General features: G+C 41.9%; 1 protein-coding gene across 1 annotated transcript in view; it reads left to right on the top strand.

Moving 5' to 3' along the window:
- Positions 1-23,345, top strand: part of CACNA1E (calcium voltage-gated channel subunit alpha1 E) — a 1,292,345-nt gene that overhangs the window by 1,182,102 nt on the left and 86,898 nt on the right. Inside the window, exon 40 of the mRNA XM_078643465.1 lies at positions 19,082-19,188. Within this exon, the coding sequence (XP_078499591.1) occupies positions 19,082-19,188 (107 nt within the window). The remainder of the gene's footprint in view (positions 1-19,081; positions 19,189-23,345) is intronic.

Genomic DNA, 23,345 nt, shown 5'->3' with positions numbered 1-23,345 from the left:
GCCAGGGTCAGTTGGGCAAAGCGGAGGTCTCTGGTGGGTATGTGGAATGCTAGGCGGTTGTTGAGGTATGTACGTCCTGTGTCATGTAGGGCCTTATAGGCATGTGTGAGGAACTTGAGTGTGATTCTTTTGTTGATTGGGAGCCAGTGGAGGTCTCTTAGGTGGCTGGTGATGTGGCTGTGGCAGGGAATGTTGAGGATGAGTCTGGCTGAGGCGTTCTGCATGTTCTGCAGTTTCATGAGGAGTTTCTGGGTGATGCCGACATAGAGTGCGTTGCCATAGTCGATTCTGCTGCTGATGAGTGCATGGGTGACCATCTTTCTGGACTCACTGGGGATCCATTTGAACATCTTTCAGAGCAGGCATATTGTGTGGAAGCAGGATGATGAGACAGTGTTGATCTGGCAAACGGTGAGCGAGCAGTCGAGGAAGATGCCGAAGATCCACACGTGGTCTGTGATTGTGAGGGAGGTTCCAAGTGCTGTGGGCCACCAGGAGTCGTCCCAGGCGGAGTGGGTGGAGATACGTCCCAAAAAGTCGCTAACTCAAGACATGGGGAAACAAACCAAAATTGAATCCCTGTATTAAGAATGAGCTTGATCCACAACTTATGGCTAACTCGTTGCCAATTTACCCTATCAAGAAACAGAAGCAAAATATAGCCTGAGGTCAAATTACATCTCAACTCTCCTGTTGGCATTCTGGATTACCTGAAACGCAAACTAACCAAGGTTCTAAGTACTCTGGCTCCCTTCTCCACCCATAAACTATTTCCCCTGAAGACCAATTAATGGCATTTACTCATTCGCCATCAACTGAAATTACAAGGCAAAGTACTAGACGGATGCTTGAATAGAACAACATTCTGCAGCATTCAGTCTTTCATATGCTGAATAATCTCCCGACATCGGGCTGGGAAACATCGCTAGCAAATGTTTGTACAGCAGTATACTAATACAGCAGTTAACATTGAAAAAAAATAGACAAACATTGGTAGACCATCCCAAGCCATCCACCTCATAATTGAACCAAACGCCGGCCAATCCGGGGTAGAGACTCTGGATTCGGGCCCTCCCCAGAGGCTTCAACTGTCAGATGTTATACTGCTTTGCTCTAGGAGCATGGAATCCATTGAACTCAGCTCAGCTCTTTTTCTGTACTGAACTTTTGACTGGTCCTCATCTGGAAAATCATCATGGACTGTGACCACTTCTCCATCAGAAAACATAAAAGCTGGAGAACAAAGAATCTGACTCTAAGAGCAGACCACCTCCTTCAATGTCCATTCAGGTGGGAAGAAAGATGAGTTGGGTATTAGATGTTAGCATGGACACACAATAATATTTACATCAAAACCATTGGAAACATCTCCCATAAATGAGAATCACCACAAGTTGGAGGCATTGATGCAACAAATAAGGAAGCTAGTCCTGGAAAATGCCATAAAACTGGTACTAAAAACAGAGAAACAGCTGGGATTTTATTCTAGTTTTTCCTTATCTCTGAAAAGAATGGGGAGTGGAAGCCCATCCTAGGTCACAAAGCACTAAACCCTTTTGTAAAAAGGCAGAATTAATAAAGTGATATCCTTGCTGGATGTACCGCAATCAATAAAGAAAAATTATTAAATGGCATCACTAGGTATTGAGGATACATATTTCTATCTGCCAATCTGTCTGAAAAATCCGACATATCTCTTCTTCATGGTGGATAGACGATCTTACCAGTTCCAATCACTCCCATTTGGTTTGAAGTAGCACCCAGGGTGTTCACAAAATGCACAGCTCCAGTAATAGCATACATGCGTTGTCGAGGGATAAGCTATTTTAATACCTTGAGCACCAGCTGTTCAAAGCAACATCACCACAGCAAACAGTCAGTGCACAGTCCCAGGTGTAATATCTTCTATAGAAACTGGCTCTAACACTGAAGATCAACAAGAATATCCTAATTCCAACCGAATATATTGTTATTAGGAGTAAATATATGTGCAAATTGGCTAAAGTCGTATCCATCACAAGAAAGAATAGAAAGGTTTTTCACAGTGATCCAGAAAAGTAGCTTAAAAATTGGCCAACATCAAAGTTTACTTTCTTTTTGCATACCACTCGTAACACAGGGCACACTGAGAGTGAAACCCCTTTAAGAAGTTTTGGACAAGAAATGGAGACAGAAAAAACGTAATTGAAATTACTACATACAGATAACTATGATGAAAGAATCCATGGCCTGGTGGAAGGGAAAACAAATGTGTTTGCTGACCAACAACTATATGAGATCAAAATTCTTGTTGGTAATGGTGTGAAAAAAGTCATGAAGAAAATACAGTGAACTGACGTAGAAATTACATATTGTCAGATTAAAGAAACGCAGAATCCCAAATTCAATCCAGTACCAAACGCTGATTACGAAAGATACATTTTCATTCAAGAATGCCAGAAAGGTAGTAAAACAATTGATGAATTGGTGGAGAGGCTTGAGATGCTCATCAAACACTGTAAGTTCAATTAATTTAATGATGCATAAGCTATGCAATAGAGTTATTGATGGATGCTTCTCAGATTCATTCAGACGACGAAAGCTGAGAAACTCTTAGTCTAGAGTGAGTGTTGATGTTTGTCAGGGCTAGGGTGCATGCCGAAAGACAAGCTGCTGACATGGAGGCCGGTGGTACCCAGTGTGAATCAGTCATGAGTATAGAAAGTAAGCCAAAGCAAAAGACGGAAGGACACACAGTGATGCCTACATGTAAAAAGAAGTTATGTTTTAGATGTGGGGTTTCATTTCCACATAAAGGTAAATTTCCTGTCATTGGACAGATATGTAAAAGCTGTGGGATCGAGAACCATTATGTAATGATTTGTAAAGCGAAGATAATGTAAGTGCATCACAGCGCAGAGACAAAATGCCCCCAGAGCATTCCAGAGGCAATGTTCGATGCACCCCCACAAGGCCCATTGGTGACATCAATTGAGGCAAATTGGCACTGAACGAAGTTGATTGTCATCTAAATTATTATCAAACAGTTCATCCACCTGAATATCAAGTGAAAGTGAGGAAGATGGTTGTGCTATATTGATTTTCACCTCAGAGAAACGTGTGCTTGTTGGTTTGGCTGCATGTGAGGAAAAATACCAATGAAAAATCGACATGCCAAAGCACCAAAGTCATTTTAACGTTGACTGAAGATTACGTTGAAAATAATTGACTGTTCGATATCTTTCAGATTATCGCTGCCATAATCTATGAAAGCAACATGCAAGTTGAATGATATATTTACACATCAGTCATGGAACCGACATGCTCAACCTCTCTCTAGTGATGGTGTATACCAAAAGTACAAAAATGTTACAGATTAACTGTCTATAACTCAAGAAGGAGTTATACTGCAATGGTTGAGAATCATAATTCTGGAAGGTTTTGGACAGAATATAATTGAAGTGGTTCACGAAGGACATCACTGTATTTTTGCCACCAAGAAAGCTCTCAGAGATCATGTTTGGTTTCCAATCTTAGCTAAGAGGGTTGAAAAATAACTCAAGGCCTGTCATCTATGTAGCTGCCTTTTTACAAACATTACTTAACATACTCTTACCATATCAGAACTCCATAAGCATGCATGGGAGAGAATAGCAATCGATTTCTTTGGTCCACCCGATAATGGACATCATCTTATGGTAATTGTGAATCAGTATGCAGAACTCATGAGTGAGACATTGAGAGACTCAGATGCTTTTTTGCAACATGAGGTGTTCCAACCATTTTGAAGTCTAATAATGGCCCGCTGTTCAACAGTTGAGAAATCAAGTATTTCCTGGAGCATATGAACATAAAGCATCAGAAGACAACACCTTTGTAGCCACAGGCCAGTGGACTCATTGAGCGTTTTATGAGTACACTAAAGAAAGCAGTACAGTCTGCAACTCTTGAGAGGCTCAGCTTAAAAACTGTTTTGCATTCCACTCAGCAAGCATACTGTTCAACACCTCACTCGACCACAAGCGAAAGTCCTGCAACTTTGAGGTTTGGGAGAGCAACGACAACTAAGTTACCTTAATGGCCAAACAAAAGAGAAGGAAGTGAGAATACAACTCAGATGAAGGATGTGGTTAATAAGGAAAAGATTAAAGCCTATGCTGACAAGAGGTGACAAGCGAAGAAAACTGAGTTTAAGACAGGAGATCTAGTATTCGTCCACATACTGCGAATGAGAAAATGTGATGCTCCATATGATGGTCCACCTTTCCACGTTGTGTCAACCGAGGGACGTATGTGGCTGCCCACCGTCCTGAGACTCTTCTCACTTTTGCCATTTGATCCAGCAGCCTTCTGATCAAGATGCTGAAAGCAAGACTGAACCTGAAAACTCTGTTACTTCTTCACCTTCTTTGAAAATCTCTGACAGTGAAGATAACGGCTTCCAGTAACTAGATCTGGTCAAATAATTAAAGCATCAAGAAGAAATGTTTTATTTAACAGAGGGAGGGATGTAGTGTATTGTTATATTTTATGACAGAACCTTTTATCATCTGACGGACTCCGTAGAACTATGACATTTGTGTCAGAGGGCAAAGCCATTAAAGCTTGTTTTTAGAGTGTTGAGTGCACAGTTACACACAGGAGAATAAAGATGTGTAATACTAAGCTCCTTGTGTTGCATAGTTATTGGCGGTTAGTCATGTTGAGAAGATGCTACATGATGTAATGCCCTAAGTGGCCAAGGATATGCCCAGACATGAACCCTTACTCACGGTGCCACTGGTTCCAAGCTACACCTGACTAAAACCAATCAGGGCAAAATCAGTCTTGGGTTGCTTGTATTCTGGTTCAGAGAGGACGAGGCTTGGCATTTCAGGCTGGACTGTTCCCATTGGAGTAGGACCATGATTGATTTGCTTACAGCTGTGTCTAATGTGAGGTGGCATGGTGGGCAAAAGAACGATGGGTTGGAATGCTACCCTGGGCAATTTCCAGTGATTAGACTTTTTGCAAGCATCCTCCCATCACTTTTTGTGTGTAATACTTTATTATAACCTGAAACTAGGAGGAAGAAGATCTACACAAGTATCCAAAGAAGTGCAACAACTATGATCCTGGGGCTTAAAACACAACATCAGTCTTACAGTTGAACATGTTCCTGGTTTTCAGAGTGAGACAGCATGTGCACTCAGCAGAAAGTCCGTGGATTGTCATGAATGGGACATAAATGCCAATCAATTAACCTATTCTTCAAAAGAAGGAGCATGCCATACAGGATCTGGATGCAATCCTGGAGGATGCCAAATTCCAGAGCTACCCAGGCAGCTAGTGGAATTCAAGCCCTCAAGGGTAAGCTTTTTCGACTCCCTGAATAAGGGAATTTGGATTTGCATTTCCCCTGATTCATCTCATTCTGAGGGGTCATCAGGAAAATCTACAAGCAACCATGTACCACCATATCAATCGCTCAATCTTGAGCCAGACAATTCTGTTTTATAAATCTATGGGACCTCTTCATTCACACATAAATGCTATGCAAGACAGGCCCATCCCTACTATACAAAGATTAAGGCAGGATCTTACATGACAGCCCAGCCTCCCTGCGCCCGTCTGCCAGGCTGTTACAGACCAAGAGTCTGCAGGGCTGTAAAAAGATTCTGCAAGCAGCTAAAGCTGCTGAAATATAAAAACGTAGTCCGTAAAATTGAAGAAGTTTTGTACTTTGGCATCAGTGAATAAGAGTGATTCACTCTCCATGCATCCACATGCTTTTTCAGTTAAGCCACCATTCATGACATTCAACAAGAACAAGGTAATTTTTTGTGCGGATCCAGAATTCAGTCCAGAGGCTTTAACAACATTGTTATTGGTATTGTTACATTATATTTGTAAAGCGGCAATCACCGGAAGATCTCTAAGCGCTATAACATGAATCAGACATCCAGAATCCTATCACACAGCTATACTACCACACAGCAAGCTGACTTATCCAAACGCCTCTGTAAACAGAAGGGTTTTAACCCCTTTAGAGCTTGTAAATAAACCTCCCCAGTGCTGCGCTGTCCATTGGAACTAGTGCTGAATTGACGTCCAACGGTCGTGCGCAGCACTGGGGAGGTAGTGGCCGTGACGACCGTTGGCCGACGGCAGCAATTAAGGGGTTAAGCCTCTTCCAGAACGGTAATTGCCTGGCTTCCTTGCACATACCGTCCGGTAGTTTGTTCCAGTTCTGAGGGATAGTGACTGGAAAAGCCAGGCCCCACTGAAAAAGCCCGGCCATCTGAATGGAAAAGTACATTTACCAATTTCTTTATCAACTATCTACAGCTGCTGTGAAAGCTATTCACTAATTAGACGTCAAGAAATGTTTAAAATTCTGTCTTGAAAAAACAAGACTTTCCAAAGACTGATAAGTTTTTGTTTACTATGGAAACACTAACAAAGGTTACTCTCTGTCAAACCAGATTGTTTCAAAATGGATCACTTCATGCGTTTTGTAATACTATATAAATGCCGGCAGACCTTTGAACAAAGCATTTACAATGCAATGGTCTCGTCTTTGTTAAAGTTAGAGCTATTGGCATTGCTCATGACATTATTTTTGTTTTTAAAACATATAAATAAATGGCATTGTCATTTACAATGCCAATAGCTTAATCGCTCGCAAATGTGAGACCTATTGCATTTGCACCCACACACAGAGCCATGCACACACACACACACAAACAGAGCCACACAGACAGAGCCACACACACACACACAGACAGAGCCACACACACACAGACAGAGCCACACACACAGACAGAGCCACACACACACACACACACACACACACACACACACAGTGCACCACACACACAGCGTGCCACACACACACACAGCACCCCACACACACAGAGCGCCACACACACACACAGCGCCACACACACACACAGAGCGCCACACACACACACACAGAGCCCCACACACAGACAGAGCCACACACACACACACACACAGACAGAGCCACACACACACACAGCGCGCCACACACACACACACACACAGTGCCACACACATACAGCGCACCACACACACACAGAGTGCCACACACTCACAGAGCGCCACACACACACAGAGTGCCCCCCCACACAACACACAGAGCCCCCCCCACACACACACAGAGAGACCCACACACACAGAGAGACCCACACACAGAGAGCCCCCCACACACACACACAGAACCCCCCCCCCACACACACAGAGCCCAACACACACACAAAGCCCAACACACACTCACACAGAGCCCAACACACACACAGAGCCACACACACACACTCAGAGAGCCACACACACACACACACACACAGAGAGAGCCCCCCCCACACACACACAGAGAGCCACACACACACAGAGCCCCACACACACACACACGGAGAGCCCCCCCACACACACACACACAGAGCCCCACACACAAACACAGAGTCCCACACACACACTCAGAGAGCTCCCCACACACACACAGCCACACACACACACACAGACCCCTCCCCCACACAGACACAGAGCCCCACACACACAAAAACGATCACCTAGGAATGGGAGCCTTTGTACTGCATTTTTCACCACCCCAAGATTTGCTCTAGAAGGAGGGAGGGCTTAAATAGTAGAAGTGGGTGACTTCAACTAAGGGAATAATTAAGATCTCTTACTCAAACTTTACGTCCACAAGCATTATTAATGGAGCCAAAATGGCTGGAGACCGCTCGCCATGGCAACCTGTACGGGATCTGGGGCAAAGTTTCAGGGAAGGACACACTGGCACCAGTAATTGCTTTTAGGGTGTGACTGTTATTGCAAACTTTCCAGGCCGACTAGTTGTTTTTTTCTAATTTCTCAAGCACTTTGTTTGAGTAGAGAAATATACACATTAAATCTCGAAGCAGATAATTGTGCGGAAAACAGCACAGATACATACACCTAACAAGCGCTGGAGCGCTCGCCATTTGTCTGTAAGCCCCTGCCTCCAACTAGGCAAAAGCGTGCGTCACTAATGTCCAGCTCCAGACAGACGCATCCGACTATGATCATAGGACCTGAGTGGTGGCTGTTGTCTGAGCCACTGACTCACCATCAGCTCGATAGTCTTGTCCTCGGTCACAGACTCAGACTCCATCTTGTCCAGGCTGTGCTTCCTCCTTCCCAGCTTCAGACAGAAGTGCAGAGACCGCGGCAGCGTCTGGGCCCATGGAGCTCCGCCCTGCGTGACGAGGCGCTCACGTGACCAAGTAGCCACCACCACCCGGAAATCTGGAGGCAGTCAGAACAGCCCTCTGTTTGCCGCATTGGTAAACTTGAAGGCATGAGCGTGCTGAATACGGAAGAAGGTTTTACGGCGGCCATCTTTGAATGGGAGTATGTTGGATTTTGTGAAATAATAACCTGTTCAGAGATGACTTAATCGAGCCATGTGCGTGCTCACTTAGTTACGAAGCATAATATTTAAAGGAAAATGTAAGAGCGGGAGATAATGTGGCGTATCGGCCTAAGTTGCAGACTTTGGAACTGAGGAATCGGGTCCGAGTTTCTTCGTTGGCTCAACAGCCTGTGATTCTGGGCAATTCACCTAATTTACCTACCTACAAAAATGTGTTGTGTAACGGGGCTCTTGTAACAAGCTCCAATACTTTCGAGTTGAGTTCGCGATATATAGAACGGTAAAAACAACAAGAGAGGAGCGCTCCACACCACCATGTTTCTCCGAGGTCAAGCAGAAATGCCTCGGAGAAATGCCCCGTCATTTTCGGATTCGGGGTCGTGTTTTTCTTTCTCTCCTCTTCCCATTGGCTGGAATGTAAAATTCCAGCCAATGGGAAGAGGAGTGAAAGAACCTAAACAGCACACCCCCGAATCCCAAAAAGATGGGACTTAAATGGAAAGACGCCCGTCTTCTCCAATGGCTGGCCAGCATTTAAGAGGCCAGCCAATGGAGAAGAGGGGCGGGTTCAAGCCCCACTCTGAAAAACATAAGATCTCGCCGTGAGACTGCGCAAGCGCAGCCTACGCAGGCCGAGACCTAAAAACAGGGTTGGATCTGACTCAGCAAGAGGCACGACGGTGACAATGGCGTTATTTGCAGGAGTACCTTCTGCAATGAGGTGACCTAGCCTTTAACAGACTCCAACACCAGGTATTACTGTCTGCATGTCAAGTATTCAACTGAAATAGGAGGGGGTCAAACACTGATTAGCAAGCCTTTTTCACTAAGGCAAGCCTCATTCCCACCCAACTAAATTAAAATACTGCTTTGGTAATCATAATCAAGCAAGCGAGTCAAAGAAAGACCCACTGCTGCAGAGCAAAAAGTTACTTACTTGTAACTACAGCTCTGCAACACTTTATCTTTCATATTAACAGGTCTCCATCTTCATCCCTGTTATTAAGCTGAGGCATAATTGCTTACAAGCTTTAAAAATCCTGCAACTATCGCCTCTTGGGAGGGTTGACATACAGAGCACCGTTTTTAATTAGGTGGATTGGCTATAGATGGTCTACTGATGTATGTCCATTTGTTTTCAATGTTAATTGATGTATTGGGTTGCTGCTGTACTAGCATTGGCCTCCGGCGGTTACCAAACTGATGTAAGGAGATAATTCAAGCATGGGAATCTGTGAAAAATACCAATGCGGCAAATGTAATTATAGGTAAGTAACTTTTTTCCTTCTAATGCTAAGGCCTCTGGGAACATTCTAGGAGATACAAATTGGAGTGTATCAGAGCAAAGAATTGTTCCACATCTGCAGGGAGCTGCTCGTCATCCATGGCATTAATTTTTAGAAACCCCATAACTAATCTATGTTATAAACTCGTGTCTTTATGCATTGACACAATTAACATCTTAAGGGCCTCTATCACCAAAGCCACCTCATCGGCTGTGACATCTGTCCTCAACCCTACTATACTGATCTGTGCAACTCCTTCCATGTATTAGGCCCTGTCATTGAAGCTGACATAGACAATAACTTATCTTTATTCTATAAAACTCTGCCTTCCTGGACTATCTGCAAAGTCAATGTCCTCAACTGGTGTCTCCAACCTATGACTACAATCATCACTAGTCTAGTTAATTCCTCCCTTTCTACTGGGGCCACCCCTCAGGCTCTCAAACATGCAACCATCACCCCCAATCCTTAAAAAAAGAGCCAAGATTGACCCAGACAATGGTTCCAAATATTGACCCATCACTGACTTACAATGTGTGTTAATTGGGAGAAAGTGCTTGAAGGAGTCGTTGCACAAAAAATATCATTACACTCAAAGGCAAATGGCCTCCTATGATACTTTCAATCAGATTTCAGATGAAGAGGCCAACTTTATAAATATTTGAGAAGAACTTCTCAACATCTGTGACCTAGGCTGTCCCTGTGCACTGATCATCTTGCGGAAGTCCCTGTGCACTGAGCATTTTGCACCTCTCGACTGCCTCCATCACCAAGGGCCGCCAGGAATTAATCAAAAGACTGTCCACCGTGGTACTAGTAACTACAAGTGCACTGGATTGCTTTGAGTCCTGTTAACTAAATTACTCCCATAAAGTATAACTGAGCCCATTACTTTCTAGGATAATGAATATCTGCTGTGGAGTGTGATGGCTGTGCTCGGTCACCATAACTTTTCAGCATCAACATGGCCCCCTGGCTGCTATCACTGATTCCTACAAGATTGATTGGCACACATTTATAGATGATAACACTATTGTGCCTCTGGCTTGATTAGGAATCTCACTAACTCCATAACTTGCCTTACTGTTTCTCCTATTTTCCCTAGTAGAAGGAGAACATTTGGCATTGTATCAACAGAGACAAAAGCAGAATTCCTGCTCCTAGGGCCTGCCGGCCACCCCTGTTGCATTTTTTGAATGTTGAAATAGGTTCATCTTCATCATCTGTGGATGAAGCTTGTAAATTGAAAGTGCTCAACCCACTAAATGAACTAGGTCTCTTTGTATGCTAAAAGGGGTTCTACCTTTTCACTGTGTTCATGTCTTGCGGGGGACTTTTGCAATATTTTATGCACAGGCATCCCCAAAATATCCCTCAAAGATTTTAAGGGTTCAAGACTAGGCTGCCCACTTGCTGGTTGGTTTGAAATAAGTCCCCCCTGTCACACCTGCCCTGAAATCCATTTCCTTGCTCCCAGCAAAAGAAAAATGACGTCCAAAACCCTTTGCATAATACATAAGGCACTCCCTAGCTGATCACCTCGCAATACTATTCCAACTTTGCAGAGCAATCCTGCCAACTGCCATTCACCATATACTCTTACATGCAAATATTCTGAGGCTACTTCTGGGTGGTGAACAATGATGTATAAACCCCTAATAATAATATTAATTTATAAACATTAAGGAATTTTAGCAAAGTGGGGGAATCCACCATTACTGCATAGTCATGCATGTTTTTCTACCATATTCTGGATCCTCTTTGTTGCTGGTATTAGAACTCTAGCTCCTGGACATTGCTATTCAGTGCCACATTGCATGTGCTCTGGACCTAAAAGTAGTAAGGCTATAATTAGTTTTGCACAGTTGATTATTTAGCTTTCATATAAGGCCATGGTAGATTACACCAGTGGCATGGAAGTTAAATGTTATATGTGACCTGCAGTGTTTATATACACAACCCACATTTATGGCAAAAAGTATAAGACTTCCAAGAGCACCACTTTGCTCTGGCTAGGCTGCACTTTAAAAGCACTGCTTTAACATATGGCAAGGAAATGGGCCTTAGGCATGTAGGAAACCCTATTTAAGTACATTTGACCCCTGGAGTGTACTTACTAAGGCCACAAAGCAGGGTGCTTGATATATAAAAAAAAGTGTTACACTAAATATTTGAAATAGGTGCCGTTGTAGGGACTGGAGGCCTATGAGCCGTCCTAACTGTGTAGGTTAGACTAGAGTTTCCATAGGCTAACGCACTGTGATCAAAATATTTATTTCACATCTCTAAGTAAATGCTAGAAAAAGTAATTCAAAGTTATTTTCTGCTTAGTTTTCCACATGTGAATTAATAGTGAAATCAGATTTTTGATAATGTGATAACTGTAGAATTCTCACATACAGAACAAATATGCATTAAATGCAAAAAAACGGGACATTTTAGCAAGATGTGTAGATCTTCCCAAAAAAGTAATTTGATATCATTTGCAGACAGTGAAAATCTTGAACAAGTTTCAGAACTCAATAGTTTGTTATGTATTGGAGATACCAAGTGTAAAAGTTTTCCCAGTGATAACATTTCTATAAATGGTAAAGAAATGTCTATGCTAATTGACTCATGCGCTTGGTACACTATTATAGGTAGGAATGTTTTTAAAATATACTGGAGTGCTACGAAATTACTACCACCTGATGTCCAACCGGGTGGTTATTCTGGTCACAAAATTGACCTTGATGGGTTCATGTGGACTGATCATAAGTTCAAGGACAGGACAACCAGAGGGAAGGTTTATGTTGCAACCAAAGTAGTATCCATCCTTGGTTGGCCTCATCAACACGAAATGGGCATTAAGCTTGATCCTAATGCATCTCCTCCCGTATATATTGTACCCTCTGAGAATGATGGATTCACAAGTGAAATAAGAAGTAAGTTTCTTTCCATCTTCACTGATAACTTAGGGGAATTTGTCAATTTCCAACACAAAATCATTCTCGAGGAAGGTGCAGTTCCGGTCCGACACAGAGTTAGAAATGTACCATTGGCATATCAGGATAAATTAAAATTGATTCTTTCTGACTTAGTATCAAAAAAAATAATTAAACCGACTGAATCATCCCCCTGGGTTTCTCTAGTAGTTTTATCGCTTAAGAGTAATGGCGAACTTCGTTTATGTGTTGATCTTCCAGTTTGAATAAGGAAATTTGGATTGACAGGCACCCTTTACCCCATATTCATGAATTAATTTCCACACTCTCTGGCGCTTGTGTATTTTCCACGATAGATCATGCTAGTGCATATCACCAGGTGGTCTTGCATGAGGAGTCAAAATTTTTAACTACCTTTATCACACCTGAAGGTATGTTTCAGTATCGCCGCATGCCATTTGGCTTAGCCAGTGCAGCGTCTTCCAAAGACTTATGAAAGAAGTTCTGGAGGGATGTAATGGTGCCATCGCCTTCCAGGATGACATTTTAATCTTTGGAAAAGACTATGAAGACCATGATAAGAATTTGGAAAAAGTGTTACAATGTGTTCAGGAAAAAGGCTTGACCTTAAAATTCTCAAAATGTAAATTTAGACAGAGCACAGTGGAATATCTGGGCCATGAAATTTCTGCTCAAGGCATAAAGCCCAAATGTAATCATATTCAAAGTATTACCAATGCCCCTGCTCCATCCACAAAGGAACAACTAGTGTCATTTTTAGGCCTCACAGAATTTTACAGTAAATGTGTACAAGGCTATTCCTCAAAAGTTCACTCTTTGAGGTCATTACTAAAAAAAATGTAAAATTTGTATGGAACAAAGAACAACAATGTGCCTTTGAATTACTTAAGAAAGAAATTGTTAATGCTCCTTTCTTAAGACCATTTGAAATTGGTAAAGACTGTATCGTATCTGTTGATGCCAGTAATGTTGGGTTAGGCTCTGTATTGATGCAAAAGAATATGAATGAAGAATATGTGGTTTCATATGCATCAAGAACTCTTCGGGGGGCGGAATATAATTATTCTACTATTGAAAAGGAATTATTAGCGTGTACCTGGGCTGTACAACATTTTAGTTTTTGTGGGGTACCAAGTTTCGTTTACGAACTGATCACAAGCCATTAATGAATATGCTAGCAGCTGGTGGTGGTAGAACTTTAACCGCTCGTTTACCACGTTTGCCTGCAAAATTACAGGAATTCCAGTGTGTAGTTGAATATGTTCCTGGTCGTCTAAACGTACATGCTGATTGTATGTCTCGTTTACCTTGTTCTGACACACTTGATATAGCTAGTATTGGAATGGATTTTGATGTAGCATTTTCTATTGAAGATGTTAATTGGGAAAATTCTAAAGCTTTGACCAATGTCATTTCTGAAGATGACTGGAAAGCTGCTATGTGTCAAGATGATGACTGATTTGATGTAGTGAGATTCATGCAACTGGGTTGGCCTGAAGAACGCAAGTTATCGGGTGATCTGTCATCTTTTTGTAAAATATAAGATGAACTTATGTTTGATCATGCTTTTGTAACCAGGGGTGATAAGATTGTTCCTCCATCAAAGTTAAGAGAGAAAATTATTTCGATGGCTCATGAAGGGCACATGGGCATGTCCAGCACTAAAAGGCGTATACGAGAATTCTATTGGTGGCCGGGAGTTGATGGTATGGTTGACAAGTGGGTTAGATTGTGTCCTCCATGTGCTAAGAGTGACAAATCTGTTAAACCTATGGCAGTGTATGTTTCCCCCATTGAGTTTGTTACAAGTCCGTGGAAGAAATTTGGTATCGATATTATTGGTCCGCTTAACTTGTCCACCAACAAGGTTGTGTTTGCACTGGTGTTAATCGATTACTTTTCTAAATGGCCTGAGTTGAAAGTGATTGACAAGATTGGGTCAACGCAGGTTATTGAATTTTTAGATGAATTTTTTTGTAGAGAGGGCATTCCTGCAGAAATTGTGTCGGACAATGGTCCCCAATTTGTCAGCAAAGAGTTTTAGTTGTTTCTTAACAGGTGTGGGATAGTACACAAAAGAGTATCCAACTATAACCCTCAGGCCAATGGTCAAATAGAACGCTTTAACAGAGTTATTAAAGAGTCTATCCAGCTAGCAGTTAGAAGTGGTTTGGAGTGGAGAAAGGCCTTACGTGCTACTCTGTTGTCTTACTGTACTTCTCCCAATTCTGTTACGGGTTTGTCTCCATTTGAGATGTTACGAGGTAGAAAACCTGGCTCAAAACTTTTACCTTGGTGGATGAAAATTAAGATTCCTGGTGATTCATCTTATGATTTTTCCAAGGTTAGAGATAAGGTTGTGAGGTACAAGAAAAGATGAGAGGAAATCTGTTACGAATTCCTACTCATGGTTCGAAAATCAAAGTAGGTGATTTTATACGCATCAAGTTTGGTGGTTTTCATGGTAACAAGTGGGCAAAATGGTCTGATCCATGCAAAGTATTAGAAGTATTCAGCAAGGCTGTAAGAGTAGAGAATGGGAAAATTTGGAATTTTAGACGTATTTCTTTATGTAGAACAGAAAATTCAGAAGTATTTTCTAAATTTCGTTCATCCAATACTGGCGATAATCATGAAAGCTATCCTGCTATGTTAGACACCTTTAAAGGTGACTTTCCAACTTATGATGCTGTGGTGTCTGGATCTGTAAGTACAAGCAATGTTCAAGAAGATATTCCTTGTCTGCCTGTTGACAATGATAAGATTGTAAGTAAGGTTTTTGTAGAACCTAGTAATGCTACTACTTTAAAGAAAAGTTCTCGTGTCAAACACACATCTGTTAAATTACGGGATTACGTTCATTAGTTTTTTTGTTGTATTGTTTTTTTATTTTTTTTATTTTTTATTTAGGGGGGAAGGTGTGTAGTATTCTCACATACAGAACATTCCTTTAGAATTGTTATGTTTTCTATGTTATGTAACATTCTGTATGTGGGAGTTGAACAGTAGAAGAGATGCTTGAACAGCAGGAGAGATGTTTTACTGGACTGTGGTTGTTTAAGCTGTTTGTTGGAATAAACTACTTCTTCACATCAAGTCTGACCATTGGATTACTTCAATAACTTTAGGAGAAAACTAACTTTAATTAAAATGTATTTTGGGATGTTTGAGACAGTACTAACTTTAAACCATTTCTGCCACTCATCACACTTCCAGGTGGTAATTCACACTCCCGGCGCAGAGTTAACGACTCTGCCTAACAGAGGACAATGGCCTGGTCTCTGGGCCTGGAGCACACGAGTGTTGTCAATAACTGGCAATGTATCAGGGATTATCCACTGGGTAAGGATGAGGGAGAAAGGGGATTAGTCACCTACAAGGAATAAAGGCCTTCTGGCAGAACAAAGGACTGCCTTAACACTACTTCATTTGACCTGCTGATCTTAAATAAGGCTGATAAAAACTGCTCCCTTGTAATCACAGACACCTTCTAGACCCATTTGTTCTAACCCCAGAAGGAAGTTAAACCATTCTGACCCTGACAGATGGGATGAGACTTCGTCTAAATTGGGCAGTGGCTATGTTCCTGCCAGGGGGAAGAATAATTCAACCATCTTGATGTCAGGGCTTCTGGCGGTTATTTCAGTGAAAGCAAAGAGCAAGAGCTGCAAAATGAGGTGGACATAAAGCAACAAAGTAGACAGGATTGGGCAGGGAAAACTCAATCACTGGCTACTGCACAGAAAAAGGCTGGCACCTCACCAATCGTCAGAATATTCCTAGACCTGGGTATACTACACATGAAGACAAAAGCACAGCAATAAGAAAAAAAGCTCCTCACTCTTGCTGGAAGAAGAGAACTTAAGGGCTCCTGACTGCTTCTCACTACCATGTGCTGGAATTGCTCTTCAAGGGGCAGGTAGTTGGCCTCCGGTTCGCCTGTTCCAGTGACATAAATAGTAAAAGGAGTCCCGATCCCAAGAAGGCCCAACTGACCACAGAGGACTGGATACTGTAGGAGTCTTGACTGGGGAGGAAACTGCGATAAAGCGGCGATAATGGGCCTTGTGAATTCCCATAGAAGCCCAGGTTAACACCAGAACCTGGGCTTCTGTGGGAATTCACAAGGGCCTATTATCAAGCCCATTATCGCCGCACTAGCGGCAGTTTCCGGCCGATAAAAGCGGCGATAATGTATTGCCCTGTCTTGATAATATGGAACTTTGTCTTCCATTTCAGAGACCAGAACTTAAGGTAAAAACGTTGGCTCGGATTTAGAGTATGGTCGATGGGTAATCTGTAACAAACATTGACGGATATCCTGTTTGCCTTATTGCAAGTGCAGTATGTACTAATTCACTAGTAATAAGACAGTCGTGATATCCATTATGTTTGAGACAGAGTACCATTCACCAAACTCTAAATCAAGCTCTTTGACTGGGGTGACCTGCTTAGTGTAATAAGAGTCTGTTTCATTCCAGTCAGCCTAAAATCAGGCCTAAATCCTGACCTAGATCCTGACCGACCGCAAACTTATGTTTTTTAAGGTTGCTTTACTTTTTCTAGGCACTTTTCACCTTATCGGTTTAAAGATTCATATCTCCTCCTATTTTAATGAGTTTAGTGCCTTTTTGGTTACAAAATATTCACTCTCTTTTCTAAATATGTTTTGGAATGTTATTGTATTGTTTTCTTCACTGTACATTTTTGGTGCAGCTCGAATTTAAAACGCATTTCTCTGGTGTATTGCATGCTGCTTGTGCCATACTTAGCAGGGACTGAACATAGTTTATCTAAGATATGTGTTGAGACCTAACCAGGGTGTGTTTATTAAGATGGTATGGGCCCCCTAGCCAAATTAATAACCCACCTTCTGACAGAAACTTTTTTTTCTGACTGTATCATGTAATTTCGAGTTGCTTTTTTCAGTGCTCCAGTGTGAACATGACCCTAATATGGCAACTCACTTTTTAAATTGGGACAGCCTGACTTCAAGATGAGTCTTATAGTTAGGATTGTTCTCAGTTCAAGATGAGTCTTATAGTTAGGATTATTCTCAGTTTAGGAGTAGTAAAGTTAACTTTAACTTTACTACTCCTAAACTGAGAAAAAACCTAACTTTAAGTCTTTCGGTATTCACAGAAGGCATTTAGGAGTCCTAAAGTTAGGACTCCTAACTTTACTACTCCTAAACTGACAAAAAATCCTAACTTTAAGACTTTCGTTATTCACAGAAGGCATTTAGGAGTCCTAAAGTTAGGACTCCTAACTTCTGTGAATACCGAAATGAGGAAGTGCCTTCTGTGAATACCAAAATGAGTAAGTGCCTTCTGTGAATACCAAAATGGTCGTAAGTTTAGGATTTTGTCTTAAGTTAGTTCTGTGAATCGGGCCCGAAGTCTCTACCATTGTTCAGCACTTTGATTGTGCTACCATCAAACCAGTCTCCTGCCAGGCTACCTTTACCTAGTGGCTCCTTTTCATACTGCTGTGAGGCTACTACTAATCTTTAGCTCAATCAGTGGCAGAAAGAATAGGAGCCACTGCTGCCGTTCATTGTGATCAGTGACTCCTTCAAATCATGTTGAATTCAGATTCGAAGCAAGACCTATGGCATTTGTCAATGCTTGTTCACTTTGTTTTCCATACATTTGTAGGTCTACTCATATTTGTGGGAATACTTTTTGTTAGCACACTGTTCAGATATTAAATATTGTGGGCCTTACAATGATGCTATTGTTCTGAAGGTTTCCATTTGGTAGATCTTCTAAGTGATCAGTTTGCAGTGTGTATGGTATTCTCTGCTTGATGCCATGCAGCTTTTAAGAGACTGGGCAATAATTTTCCATGAAGGTTTGGAGCAAATGTTTGAAAAAAACACTTTTCTTGAAAGAGTCCCTGCTTCATACGTCAACTTTAGATTGTACGCTTTCCTCATGCTTGGCTTCTCTGCCAGATTTTCATAGGGCTTGAAGCACTGGCGTTGTCTTCTCTGTGAGCTGGACACCTTATGGGAAAAGGCCACATGCCTTAATATGTGAAAGTACATTTTTGTACACATAGTACACACATGACAAACCTGCAACAAGGCTATTATCAGACTGGACACACATACATACATACATACATACATACATATATACATACATACATACATACATACATACATACATACATACATACATATTAAAACCTTAGGCCATACGGTAGACTAGGCACTTGTCCTTGAGACTCCTTTCTGACTGCCTCTAAGCCATTAATGATGAGTTATTGACTGTTAGGTTAGGTTTGTACCCTGTACACTGAAATCTATCTTAGTTTCAATGGAAAAGCAACACCAAGGGCTATGGCTCACTAACTGTGTGCATTATGTCATCACCCTTGTACAAGGTTATGCTACCAAATGGGATGTAACAAAATTTCGTTTGTAATGCTTCTTCTACTTCTCTGTGCAGAAAAATGCTCCTATGTTCCAGCGCATGGAGGCTTCCTCTCTACCACAGGAGATCATATCCAATGCCAAAGCCTTGCCGTACCACCAGCAGGACACTCTCTCCGGCCTGTGAGTAAAAGATGGAAGGGCTTCACAAGAGCCAACATCATGGTATCTAGATGGAATGATGATGCTTCCCGGTTGCTTTACTGGATCCAAATTACATGGTGCTCTCACCTTGATAGTCTCTCCTTATCTATGTTGCTGTCTGACTTTATATTGTCATACAATCAGAAGTACTTCTGTAACTAATATATATTCTACAAAGTCAAACTGCAGCATTCACTGTTTTGCGGATGAGTCAATTGACTGTATACTAAGTCTTAACTGTGATCCTCATTAACGTTTAGGTGAGCTGGTTCTTCTCTATTTCTCTTTGACCTATAACATTGTCAGACCAAACAGCTGATGCATGAACAAATCATACTAGGCATCCAGGCCTCTGCCCTGAGCTGTATCACAGCCTTCCTCACATCGGCTTCCTTTCTTCTACACCCCCCTTCACCTGCACATCACACTGCATCTCATGTCTTCTCATTCACATCAACATTTATGTTATCCCATTGGCAACCTCGAGTCTATCATTTGGGATCCTCCTGATTTAGTAGCTGCCTCCTTAGATTACATCACTGAATGAACAAATACACTAGTGGTGCAATCCAGACAAGAGGGAGATCATGACCTGTGGCAATCTCACTGGTACAACCAAAGCATCCTGTGGCCTCCTGCACTAGGCCTACCACTCCTGACCAATAAGAGTGTAAATCCCAAGACTGCACATTTCACCAGTACCCCAAATCTGTTTCAAAGTGGATTTCAAAAGCACCTTTACGTAGCCAGCTTTACTGCTAATGGTGATTGCACTAATAGCTATCATCTTGAGCCTCGGCTATGCCAGTGCACTACATTGTTGTCTTCTGTCTACTTCTAGCTTTATTTTCCACCTGTGAAAATTATAATTATAAGAATATTACTTCTACAGCACATTAACAACCACATTCGTCCTTCTCTTTGTGCCGTACAGGGTTTCTGAGATTGGACATTGAAACAATGTTCATTTCCAACAGATTTTCATACAGACGTGGAGCGGAATACTTCAAGTACAAATATTTCTGCTAATTGAGCAATAGATATCTGCTTCATATAATGTCTCCTTGCTGTAAAACATGTACAGACTGAAAATCCTTCTCAGTACCATTTACTCTCTTTTGGATTAAACTCCTAAAACATTTGCTCCATTTCAGACCACCTGGCCTTTAGGAAAGCATTAAAAACCTGTCTCTTTTCGTGAAAGTCATGTTGGCATCTGGATGCTGCATCTGTAAGAGAATACTACAACCAGGCTTGCAACCACTCCATTAATCATCCCCTTAACCTTTTATCTACTATGACCCGCCCATGTCAGACACTATTCAGCTCTGACCCATCCCTAGTTTTTTTTTTACTTGCCACCATGCCAAGCACTGATTTACCAAATGCACTCTGTGTTGACAGAATTCAACGACAAGCACGCTATTCTGCAAACCTTATGCTCATCTGCATGCACTGCCAAGCCCCAGCAAAGGATAACTATCCACCAATCTAGTGACCCGCTCCGACAGCCTACGGCGGTGAGAGGTCATATGAATCATGAAATTACCTAATACATGCAAATTATTTATATTTCTTAGTAGACACATCTTCAAACAGTGCTAGACTGGATGCTTTCTTCCTTGAGGGGTAACACCTACACAATTTGAAAATGCTTACATCATTCCACCCCTGAAGAAGTCCTTGCTTGATCCGAACAGTCTGGATAAATAAAGATAATTCACTATGTGATCATATGGCAACTTCTGCAACTAAATTGAGACCGACATGCTCCGGGCTGAGGCACAGGTGTGTTTGATCTTGACCCCTACCACCAAAATCTTTTATTGTTGTACGTGGGATAATCTCAAAACTCAATTGGACAAAAAATGGAGGTACTGCACTGATTTTTATGGATGTCTCAGCTTCCTTTGTTGCAGTTCATCACCACAATCTCCTCATGTTACTCTAAGACATTGACATTTGGGACAAAGTTATGAGGTGGATCTCCTTCCCCTCAAGCCAAATAGAGATCATCTTGATCCCACTTTGCACCTCAGGACTTAAACTAATCAAATTCAGTATAGCACAGAGCTCAATAATTGCTCAGTTCTGTTTAATATCCAAAGCAGGCCTCAGACTTATCCCATCAAATCTTTTGGCTTAATCTGCTACTACTATTAATACACTCATATCCTTCTGAAATCATACTTCCATTCAGATCATGAACACACATCCATTTACATTGTGCCTTTCTGCTAACCATGGCTAGCTTACCAGAAACCATCTGATTTTCCAACATTTGATCTTTCATATGGCTGGGAATACTCAGTATTCAATATCAATACATCAGCAGTTCAATACAATCAAATAACCTTACAAATATTTGTAGACTATATGTAGGCTACTCTCCTCATTATGTGATACGAACTCTGACCAATGAGCTGGAGAGACATAGTAGCTTCAACTCCCCACAGAGGCTGAGCTGCTCAGATTTTCTGCTGCAGTCAAGTTGACAGTAGGTAATCTTCTGAGCTCTGCTCTTCCCAACTACTACGTGTTTTCCTCAGGATTTCCTGTTACAGCATGCTTCTTGGCACTTCTCTCCTCTCCATTTTCAGACGATAAACAGTTACTTGTCTTTTTGTACTTGGTTGGGTGAGCCCTAGGTCCTCTCCTCATAGCTGACATTCACTAGGGCTTTGTTCAATCCTTCTCCCTCCTGTGGAGCCAGAAAATCTACCTGGATGGTACTCACGCTTTGAGTATCATCCTGATGCCTTCACCATTCTGGACACGTGACAGATGAATGTGACATTTGTGACAACTTCAATACCAAGATCCAGACAGAGAGGCGAGATACATCCTGAGGGAAAAGTCTCCCAGGTGGAGATTCAGTGGAGAATGCTTGTCTTGCTAAAGCAAAGAAACACAGGCTTGAGTTGGTCAAAACCTCCATCCCCGAGACTCTTTCAACTGCTATCTTCAAACCATTTGTGTCTGGTTCCTTGCTTAGACTTCTGGTGCTGGTTCCCAGCTCTCAGGTAAAGTCAAGGCAAGTTAGACTTTGGGCCATTTGTCAACATTAACTCAACCTAAGATGATCAAAAAGCATTTTCATTCATTCATGACCCCATCAATGACACCTTCATTGACAACCACTAGCAAGTCTTCATCAGCAAAGAAATCCTCTAGGACCTCTGACTTCCTATGCATGGCTTCCACCAAGAACTTCTTCATCAACAGAGTCACTATGAATGATCATACAAAAACACCACTGCCAATGCTCACCTCGTTGACGGGCAGTTTTCAAAAGGTACCTGAGAATAATTTGGCCTCAAGTATATCTCTAATGCAGATCAATACACTTATACAAATCATGCCGGTGTTGCCCCTGAATATCCTTTGTGGCCGGAAGTTAAACGTCTATGTGATGGGGGGTGACATATCCATTCCAAATAAGCATGATTCACAGGACAGTGACAACCAATATGACCATGTTCACCAGGCTGTTGACACTCATGATTTGGATAGTACCAAAACTAAGTGACTTACCACTGCAGGTTGTTTACATGGTATTAATAAAAGGAATTAATGAAAGGACTCCCAGAAGTTCAGCCTGTGAATTTCAACCATTGAGGAATCTTTTCTCTTTCACTATAATTCTAAATGTGTCTTTAAGGTCATTCCCACACATGATCGCATTGGGAGGAAGGTCTTACCCATATGAAAAATCCTTCAATGGAAGCAACTTCCGTCACAAAACGTGAAAGGAAATACAATACCACTGATGTGGCTCCGGCTTGGCCCCTAACCAAATTAAGATGTATTCACTGATCACTTCTGCTGCCCAAAGGTGCTTTCGTAACACTTCCTACCAATGTGTTGTTCCATGTGACTCAGAAGGCCACCACCTTGATGTAATAGGAAAGCGATTAGGCACTTTTGCACCTATTGATATCAAGATCTCCAATGTTATTTTGGTTCACAGTGACAGAAAGTTATGGCATGATATGTCTGGTTTCCTGGACAGCTTACCAGCTGACAAAAGGGATCAAGCTAAGTCTCTTCTCCATGAAGGAGAGCTTCTCTCCTCTGCCTTGACTGACAAATCCTTGGATGCTCCCAACACTGATTTCTGGCAAATGGCAACAGGA

This window comes from Lissotriton helveticus, chromosome 1_1 (assembly GCF_964261635.1).
Source record: "Lissotriton helveticus chromosome 1_1, aLisHel1.1, whole genome shotgun sequence".
Taxonomy (NCBI): Eukaryota; Metazoa; Chordata; class Amphibia; order Caudata; family Salamandridae; genus Lissotriton; species Lissotriton helveticus.
This window is presented reverse-complemented; position numbering and strand designations above follow the sequence as displayed.